This window comes from Vicia villosa, linkage group LG3, assembly GCF_029867415.1.
Source record: "Vicia villosa cultivar HV-30 ecotype Madison, WI linkage group LG3, Vvil1.0, whole genome shotgun sequence".
NCBI classification, from domain to species: Eukaryota; Viridiplantae; Streptophyta; class Magnoliopsida; order Fabales; family Fabaceae; genus Vicia; species Vicia villosa.
The window spans coordinates 99088164-99098998 of record NC_081182.1 but is presented as its reverse complement, the minus strand read 5'-3'; the positions used below and the strand labels follow the sequence as shown (position 1 = coordinate 99098998).

The 10835-nt window shown below is 31.5% G+C and overlaps 1 protein-coding gene across 1 annotated transcript; it reads left to right on the top strand.

Annotated features, from left to right (window-relative positions):
- The first annotated feature begins 2085 nt into the window (after positions 1-2085).
- LOC131656413 (transcription factor DIVARICATA-like) lies at positions 2086-4567 on the top strand. The gene is made up of 2 exons (XM_058926141.1): positions 2086-3405; positions 3881-4567. The coding sequence occupies exons 1-2, from the start codon at positions 2954-2956 to the stop codon at positions 4365-4367; spliced, it is 939 nt and encodes a 312-aa protein (XP_058782124.1). The 5' UTR covers positions 2086-2953; the 3' UTR covers positions 4368-4567.
- Positions 4568-10835: the final 6268 nt, after the last annotated feature.

The window sequence follows — 10835 nt, the reverse complement described above, 5'->3', positions numbered from 1 at the left end:
CCTCTTAGTTTTTACTTTGATTTTAAAAGTTCCTTGGAACCTAAGAAATAAATGGATGAACCGCAAAACAATGTTGCTAAGTATGAATCATGGTGACACACATTTTCAGAGAAGAAAATCAATACATTGATAGAGTTATTAATATTGATGTTGATGTGTTGTGTAATGTCTTTTGTTTTTGAAATGTTTTACCTCATCTTCTTTCTAGCACATTCGGTCACAATAAACTTGTATGCCAAATTATAGATTCTGCAATTTTTGATAGGGTTAGATTTGGACACCCCTTCTCTTTTTCTTGTGCGGATTCCCTTTTTTTTTATTTGACCTCTTGTTTGTTTATATATATATATATATATATATATATATATATATATATATATATATATATATATATATATATATATATATATATATATATATATATATATATATATATGATTTTTTTTATATATAAAATTCTAAATATGATTTTTTTAGGATAGATTTGTGATTTGATTTTTATTGTTTTAATTTTGGCTTAATTGCAATTTTAGTCCTCCTATTATCATTTTTTTGGGTTTTGATCCCCCTATTTTAAAATCCGAAATTTTAGTCCCTATATTTTAGTATTTTGAGGAATTTGGTCCCCCTGCAAATTCGAAGATAATTTTAAATGAAATGACGCTCACATTGATAATGTGAAATGTTAAAAAAAGCTAATTTTATATAAGATTTATGTTGAACATGTCATCAATGTGAATTCCATTTCATTAAAAATTGCCTTCGAATTTACAAGGAGACCAAAATCCTCAAAAAACTAAAAAAAATAGACTAAAATTCCAGATTTTAAAATAGGGGGACCAAAACTCAAAAAAATGGATACTAGAGGGATCAAAATTGCAATTAAGCCTTTAACTTTTTTTAATTAAATAAGCTAATTAAATTTTAAGCATTTACAAATTTAATTTTAAAAATTTATAAATATTAAATAATATTAATTTTTTAATTATTATTTACAAATTTCAATTAGATAAACATGAAAAAATTAAAGAGAAATATACTATAAATTCAAATAGTATTCTAAAAATTGCTATATCAACATGAAAAAATGTTATAAAATTATGAAAATTAAAAATCTTCTCAAATGGAGATACTTTTAATTTACATGATTCATAATTTCTATAAGCAACATAAAAAATGAGTAGTTTTTGGCTGTAGTTCCAAATTTTTCTACTACGATCTTATAAAATATAATTTTTTCAAAGAATTATAAACTAATATGGTTGAGAATGAAGCGATGGTTGATTTGTATACAAAGTCCACTTGTTTATAACCCTCAATTTGAATGCATGGTCCCAAGAAAGAAAGAAAAAAACAACATCATAATCATAATGAAGATAGCAAGAGCAACTATACTACCTTATTTAAAATAGACTTTTAAACTCTTTCTTCTCTAGTTTTTGTGGAAAATTGTCCCTCTTTTTTTATATACATATTTTGTGTGCTTAATTTCCTTTCCTTAAGATTTTGTCTTTTGCTCCTCTTTATATATATATATATATATATATATATATATATATATATATATATATATATATATATATATATATATATATATATATATATATATATATATATTTGAAAAAACTAAACACTTATACAAACTTATACACTATAGTAATAGTTTGACATTTCTAATAAAGTCTAATTCAACTAAAATTTTAAATTTAAAATACTCATAATTAGTATAAATTGTAGCCTTGACTAATTGTACTTACCAGTTGACAAAATTAAGGATAATTACACCACAAACATGGAAGTAACATCCATTGACCAAAACCACAAACTAAGTTTCCATCATTCAAATTGAGCTGCCAATCCAACCCCCCTTTCTCATTTCTCCACAATCAAAACAAGAAAAAACAAATTATACATAAAATAATTAATGTATACAACTATACACATGATGTAATAGCATAGTATTTAAATATTATCATTATTTTTTATAATATAAAGTATGCACAGAAGCAGGGGTTTCTACTTTTTATATAGTTGCATTTTCAGAATCCACAAACACATAGAACCCAATCACAGCTCACCACATTCATCACTGCTTTTTTGTTTTCTACTCTTATTATTGCTTCCTCTTTCATTAGAAAAATAAAAATAAAAATACCCTATTTTGTTTTCAAGTTTCATTAAGCTATGCCACTTTCTCTTTCAACTTTCTTTTATTTTTCTATCTTTTCCAATTAAAGCACCCATTTTCCTTTTTCATGTCTTGTTTTTTCTCCCTATTTTTCTTTCCCTTTTCTTTCTTGCCCAACATCAAGGAAAAGTGAATACTAGTACTCCTCCAATTAACACAAAAAAAAAAAAACTTTTTTTTTCTCTCTCTTCTTAAACAAGCTTTTATTATTTTTTTTCTTCTTATTCCAATTCTTCAATTCAGCCCTTCATAAATTCTGAGTCTGTTTCCACATTCAATGTCATATACTCATACCCTTTTGTTTCTTTCATTGATTTTCCCAATTGGGTCATGCTGAAATTGAACCTACACAAAAAAGTTATCATTTTTATCTTCAAAAGGAAGAATAATTAATTTTGAACTTTTTGGGTGTTTAAGTTTCAGTTATGAGAATCTAAAGAGGTAAAGGAATTTCATTTCATTGAATTTTATAGATCTTGCACAAGTGGTTTCTAGGGTTATCTTTTTGGTGCATTCTCTTTGAATTATTTTTTTTGAAAAAAAGTTGAGTCTATAATCTATTCTAGATTCCTCAAGTGTGTGTGTCTCTTTTCATACACACACAAAAATAATAAAGAAGGTATTTGATTCCTTTTGAAAAAAAAAATGCTTCTTGATTTTGATTATTGAAATTATTGTGGTAAATTCTCCACCTCTGGTTCTCTTCATTTATCTCATTTCTCTGATTCAACTCTGTTTCAAAAATCATAAAAACTATTTTTTTGTATGATGAAGTGTGAAATGGGAATTCTTTCTTCTCATGCACCATTTGTTGAAACCAATTGGTTTTTGGAAGATAGAAGCTATAACATTAACAGGAGAGCAACAAAATGGACTGCATCAGAGAACAAACTGTTTGAGAATGCTCTTGCTGTTTATGATAAAGATACGCCGGATCGGTGGGCTAAGGTTGCTGAAATGATACCTGGAAAATCTGTTGTTGATGTGATGAATCAGTATAAGGAATTGGAAGTTGATGTTTGTAATATTGAAGCTGGTTTGGTTCCGATTCCGGGTTATAGTACTAGTACTAGTACTGCTTCGCCTTTTACCTTGGATTGGGTGAGTTCTTCTGGTTATGATGGTTTTAGAGGGATCAATTCTAAGAGAAGTGGTTCCGGTAGATCTCCGGATCAGGAGAGGAAGAAAGGCGTGCCGTGGACCGAAGAAGAACACAAGTAAGAAACTTTAATTGTTTTTGCTCAATTATTGGTTTGTGTGTGTAAAAAGTACAATTACAAGATTTTACTCTTTAGTTATTTAATGATATTTGTGCGTGTTTGGATTCACGGTGAGTTTGAGAAAATCAGTTACAGCGTGATTTTGTGTGAAGCTCTATAATGCTGCTTTTGTTAAAATCAGAATGATAGAACGTGATTCTGCCAAACTCACCGATAATTCAAATATGTGGTTTAAAGTTTACATTAGTTCATGTCAATAATTACAGTGAGTTTGACAAAATCACGTGATTCTGTCAAACTCACTGCTAATTCAAACATGAGCTAAATGACTGGGGTTCAAAGTTTATGTAGGTGTCTAGGAGTAGGTTGTTTTAGTTTTTGATGAGGTAGTTATTAGTTAAGTCAAAATTGTGAAACCAAAAAAGTGCTTATTTATTTAAGTTGTTTGATGATTATGAAAATTCTTTGACAGGTTATTTCTATTGGGTCTGAAAAAGTATGGAAAAGGTGATTGGAGAAACATATCAAGAAACTTTGTGATAACAAGAACACCAACGCAAGTCGCAAGCCATGCTCAAAAATATTTCATCCGACAACTCTCCGGCGGCAAAGACAAAAGAAGAGCAAGCATCCATGACATAACAACCGTTAATCTCACAGAAACTTCAAAAGCATCTCCAACTTCAGAAAACACCAAAACATCCACTTCACCGCACAATCATAGCCAATCCATGAACATCATCAACAAATATTCCACCGCGAACACCGCATCCGAGATGCATTTTCAGCCGGCTATGATCACAGCATTCAACCCTTCACATGAACAAGTTTTCATGTCTCCTTACGGAGTTAATATGAATAGAAATCCTCTTCATGAGTCTTCTTACTTCGGAACTCAAACACAAAACATGGTCTTTCAAATGCAACCTTCTCAACAACAAAACTATTCACATGCATGATGATGATCATTTGGTGATCGGTCGTACTTGTATCGAATTATTTATTAATATTTATGATGACTAGAAGAACTAGTATTTTTGTTTTTTTTTTTTTTTTATACTAGTAGTAGTACTAGTACAGTGTTTATGCCTTTTACCAATTTCTATGTGAATATATTGCATTAGAATATTATAGTTATCAGTTAGTTAGTTAGTTATTTGCTTTCTTGGTATATGAACTTAATGAACTTTTGAATTTTTTTTCTTTTTTAACAACCTTAAACTTATGAAAGGTGAAAAAAGCTGCAAGAAAAACATGTTCTGTAACTTCTGATATTGAAGGTCGTTAAGAATATTGAATTTGAAGACAAAGATTAGAATAATATGTCAACTTTATGAAAAAAAATTGGTACTACTAGAATTGTATATAGTTAGTGTTGAGACTTGAGAGATCCATAATATAGAAGCTAGAACATTGGCAATTGTTCTTTGAAGATAAGATTAAGATTCGGAAATATATGGTACAAAGTAAGATTCATTTGGATTATTTAATTACTTATGTTATAATAAAAATTTAAGCATATGATACAAAGTGTGATTCATGTGGGATTAGATAGGTAATATATTCTTAACAAAGACTTTGGTCATGTATTATAGGAAGACTAAATTTTTGTACAATTTACACTATTAAATTTAAAGAAAGTGTTATAGTCTTTTTTTTTTTTTTTAGTAAACAAGATATTATAAACCGGCGAACTAAGGGTTCACCAACCTGTTTACAAAAGGGGGGCACAAGCCAGAAAAGGAAAAAAATACAAACCAATTGAAATTATGATAAGAACCGGATCGGATCTTTGACAAAATCATAATAAGAAAAATTGGAATGAGTATTTTCTCCACAAAAAGACCACCTCCACACCAAAGCTTTGATGTTCCAAACAACATTGTCTAAGCTCCAAAGCTCTTCCCTAAAACAAACCCCATTCCTACTTAACCATAAATACGGATCCTACCTATATATTTTACATGATTAAAAATGTTTTACTTTTAATAAATCTATTATAGAAAACCTAATTTGTAACATAAACAATTTTTTTTCACCACAGTTATCCGACCCACTATATCATTTAATATGGTTTAGAGGTCAATTTTGACATCAAGTGGTTTCAATCTCCTCCCAATCGCAATTACAAGAAATCGAACCGTGATCCTTCCTACTAAACTTAGGGCTCTTTCAACCCCAGTTGCAAAGGATTGAACCTGATTTTAAAAAAAAGTATTTAACATTTTTTTGCCTAATAGTTCATTGACTAAAATTTCACATCTTTAAAATAAATAAATAAAATGTCGCAAGTCAAATAGCAGTCATGCAGCTGAATATCTTTACACTGCTACCAAGTGAGCTGGCTTAATAGAACTATTACAATTTTTTTTTATGTATGATTTACTTAAATAGTAAAGATTTAGGCCTTTATAAATTATGAGATTCTCTTTTGATTTTGATTTTTGTGACAATCTTCTAAATTCTCTAGATTAATACATATTGCAAATTTTCACCAAAAAGTAATATAATATAAATTGTGAGGGCTATTTTTCAATTATTCCACATCAACAAACTTGTAAAGCGCATAGGATTCAAGAATATGTACCCTCTATCTCTAAGTCAGCCCAAGCAACCAAACAAACCCTTACTTTCGGCCCCTAATCAACTTCACTCAACATGCTACATATTCATTTTATAATTTATACCTAACAAAAATTGTAATATAATTGTCTTCAAATATATGTCTTATTTTATAAAAAAAAAAAATCTAGCTATAAATATCTCTAAATTAGATTTTATTTCTACTAATATTGATTTGCTTTTTGAAAAAGACTTAAAGAAAATTCATTCTCCTCTAGTCATGTCTTAATTCTTTGTTTTTATTCTCTTTATTTATAAATAATTAATATAGGACTTATGGTTTCCATACACTCACGGACATAAACACAAAATATAGAAGTTACAACATTTTTGGAAGGAGAATATATAAATAAATTAATTGCAACTATCATTAATTTACAATCTAGAAAATACAAACAAGTGATGATAGTTGGAGTATAATGTGCATTTGATTAGAGAGACAAATCCTCACTCATAAGCTTTTCCTTTCTTCTTTGTAATAAGGATATTTTGACCATATATAAACACCACTTTTCCCACGCCTGACATTAAGAATAGGAATAGGGTATTGTCTAATGGAGCATATATGCTCAATTATTCATTTTTCAAAAAAAAAAGTTTTTTTTTAACATATTAATTGTAATAAACTCATGTATACGCACGAATTTTGGTCTGATAGCGCAATTTGTTTACATAATATATTTATTTTAAATAGAAGATTAAAAAAGAAAAAAATATTTAATTCAATAGTAAAATTTTTCGTATATAAAAATATTTAAATTAATAATATTTTTTTCCCGTAATTTTTGGATCATAAATATCATCTTTCATATATAAAAAATACCAATAATGGATTTTTTTCCCTATTATGTTTAGGTATCGTTTACGAAAAGATTTGAAATATATTATTTATGTTTAGGTATCATTTACAAAAAGATCTGTATCAATATGTTTAGGTATCATTTACAAAAAAAATTGAAATATATTATTTATGTTTAGGTATCATTTACAAAAAGATCTGAATTGTAACACCCTTCTAAATACCCCGCGACAATTATTAAATAAATCAGAATTACATGCACCAGGGCGTCACAATTCATAAATAAATAAACATTTCAGTCATATGTCATGCATTCACTGAAGAACATTTTATCATAACTCATAAATCAGATATCTCATGTTTACACAGCGGAATAACCAACAAACTAGCATCACATTTCCAATGCTTTAATCATCAAAATAAATTGAACAAAACAGAGTTAATGACATAAACTTAAAACAACGTTCCCCCAGTGTTACATCTACCAGAGCATGACACCCGACACGACAACTAAACCGACTTATGAGCTAATCCTCACCAAGTCACGCCGTTATCCTCAATCTGAAAATGACAACAAGTAAGGGTGAGCCTCATCACAGTTAACCAATGTTATTGCATCATAAATAACAATATATCATAGTTATATCATTCACCCAATCGTTTCATATTCAGACACATCATCGTTACACATCCACAAACATCACGCCATCACATAACATATATTAATCATGTTATAAAAGTCATGCATATGTATGAACTGACACTATGCATGTGGTACCAACATCATCAAAGGGAAAACCCACCGACCGATCTATCATCATCCAGGTACGGCCCTGCCAGCACAGATTCCACACAGTGGGAACCTTGCCCTTCACTGAATCCTCTCATCATTAGGATTCAGCCCTCGTCAAATGACTATGAATGCATGCAAACATATATACAACATACTATCATCATCATCATACTATGAGTAGCATCATCTTATACTCATTCATCATCATTCATCATTAACAAGTATGTTCATATATATATATATATATATATATATATATATATATATATATATATTAGCATCATTCAATAAAATCATATAACAATAACTCATACAGATTCATCAGTTCAAAAGTTACTCGTCGCCAAACTTTCAAAATTACAAAACAGCAAAATCTGCAGGTCACGCTGGCCATACGCGTACCAACAGGGCCAAAAATCCACACAACACACACACCATACGCGTATGAACAGAACCATATTTCCATACAAAGCATGCACATACGCGTACCAGCCAGGCATTCGCGTATCAACAGGTACCATACGCGTACCATACACGTATGAGCAGAAGGTGCAACCTGATGCACACATAGGGAGCGTATCATACTGAAGGATAGAAAAACACTTAGAAAGGGGGGGATTGAATAAGTGTGACTTTAAATCTTGGACGATAAAAATAAATGCACAAATATTTTTATCCTGGTTCGCTGTTAACGAAGCTACTCCAGTCCACCCCCGCAGAGATGATTTACCTCAACTGAGGATTTAATCCACTAATCGCACGGATTACAATGGTTTTCCACTTAGCCGCAACTAAGTCTTCCAGAGTCTTCTGATCACAACCTGATCACTCCAGGAACAACTGCTTAGTTCACTCCTAAGACTTTTTCTAGAGTCTACTGATCAACACGATCACTCTAGGCTTAGTTCACTCCTAAGACTTTCTGCTCAGCCAACTGCCAAAACTTCCTGCTCAGCCAACTGCTAAGACTTCCTGCTCAGCCAACTGCTAAGACTTCCTAGAGTATACTGATCAACTGATCACTCTAGTTCCTTACAACTTAATGTAATCTATTCAAGAGTTTACAAATGCTTCTTAAAAGCGATAATCACAACTGTGATATTTCTCTTACAATTTAAGCTTAATCTCACTAAGATATTACAACAGCAATGTAGTGAGCTTTGATGAGGATGAAGATTCTGAGTTTAGATTTGAACAGCGTTTCAGCAAGTTTGATATAAGTTGATTTTGTGCAGAATCGTTAACCTTGCTTCTCATCAGAACTTCATATTTATAGGCGTTGAGAAGATGACCGTTGAATGCATTTAATGCTTTGCGTGTTCCGTACAGCTTTGCATTTAATGTTATACGCTTTTGTCAACTACCTCGAGCCTTGTTCACGCTGTGTCTACTGACGTAGCCTTTAGTAGCTTTAACGTTCCTTTTGTCAGTCAGCGTAGTCTGCCACGTGTACTTCCTTCTGATCTGATGTTTGTGAATACGACGTTTGAATATCATCAGAGTCAAACAGCTTGGTGCACAGCATCTTCTGATCTTCTGACCTTGAAGTGCTTCTGAGCGTGATACCATCTTCTGATTTTCAGTGCTTCTGATCTCATGTTCTTCTGATGCTTCCATAGACCCATGTTCTGATTCTGCTTCGACCATCTTCTGATGTCTTGCCAGACCATGTTCTGATGTTGCATGCTGAACCATTTGAGACACATCTTCTGAGCGCTGAATTATGCGTACTCTTTATATATTTCCTGAAAGGGAAATTGCATTGGATTAGAGTACCATATTATCTTAAGCAAAATTCATATTATTGTTATCATCAAAACTAAGATAATTGATAAGAACAAATCTTGTTCTAACAATCTCCCCCTTTTTGATGATGACAAAAACATATATAAATGATATGAATTTGCGATCAGAAAGAGTAGACGGCAAAGGACAAATTACACAGCTATAGCATAAGCATATGAATATGTCTCCCCCTGAGATTAACAATCTCCCCCTGAGATAAATAATCTCCCCCTGAAATAAATACTCGAAGAACTTTGATAAAAGACTTCCCTGATTATTTCGGTAGAGACGATCATATAAGCTTCTGCCTTCAGAGAATTCATAGCTTCTGACTTCTGCTTCCATTGGACAGCTTCAGAACTTTAATTTCTTTGATCTTCAGAACATTCACAGCTTCTGACTTCTGCTTCCATTCAGGACAGCTTCAGAACTTGAATTACTGGATCTTTTAGAACATTCACATCTTCTGATTTCTGCTTCCCTCGGATAGCTTCAGAACTTTGAATGTCTACCAACATCACTTCATGCTAGATTTGTATCAGAACATTGTTGAATGTACCAGAGCATCATCTGAGCATCTCTACATCCTGAAATGTTACATAACAAAAACTAAACGACAAAAGTCAGCATGAACGAGTTAGAACATAAAATGTATATTCAAATACATGATATGTATCAGAGCCACATGTATCAGAGCATTTAGGCTAAAAACATGTATCAGAGCAAATAATGTATCAGAGCCATAACATTATATGTATCAGGGCAAATAGAATTTTGTCATAACAGGATAGACAATGATATTCAAATTCTATTATCAGTGCTTCTGATTCATTCTTCTTTCTTGCTTCTGATCTCTGAAGCTTGACAGCACTCAGCTTGCTTCAGTTTCCATGGTTTTGCTTCTAGTGTTTGCTTTGAAGATTCACTTCACTTCTCTGTACCTGCAAAACACTTAAACCATATAGAACTTGCAGTTCTTGTTAGTGAATGTGTGGGAGCCTTTACCCAGCAACTGATAGATTTAATCAAATCATTTATCATTTATCTTTCTCCCCCTTTTTGTCATAACATCAAAAAGAATATAAAAAAATTCAGATGAATAAAACGACAAAAGAAAACATTTACTGGAATGTAAAACACAAAGAAACTTTTTCATTGATCAGCAAAAGAGGATTACAAGAAGTTGTGCAACAAAGAAAAAGAAAACTACTAAGACCAAATCCTAGGACCCTAGCTAAGACCACGTCTGTGCCAGCATGCCATGAAGGAGTGAAACGCCTCATTGACTGCTTCTAGGGCTTTCAGGCGAGGGATCAGGGAGACTTGGTCCTGCAGCAGATCTTCCACCACCTTTACCAGAGACAACATCCTCAGCGGGTGAAGATGAAGAGATGTCTTCAGAAGAGATTAAAGGAGAGGAAAAATCAG

Coding starts and splice junctions, on each gene's coding strand:
- LOC131656413 (XM_058926141.1), top strand. CDS start 2,954: ATGATGAAGTGTGAAATGGGAATTCTTTCTTCTCATGCACCATTTGTT. Junction 3,406..3,880: donor TGGACCGAAGAAGAACACAA/GTAAGAAACTTT, acceptor ATTCTTTGACAG/GTTATTTCTATTGGGTCTGA.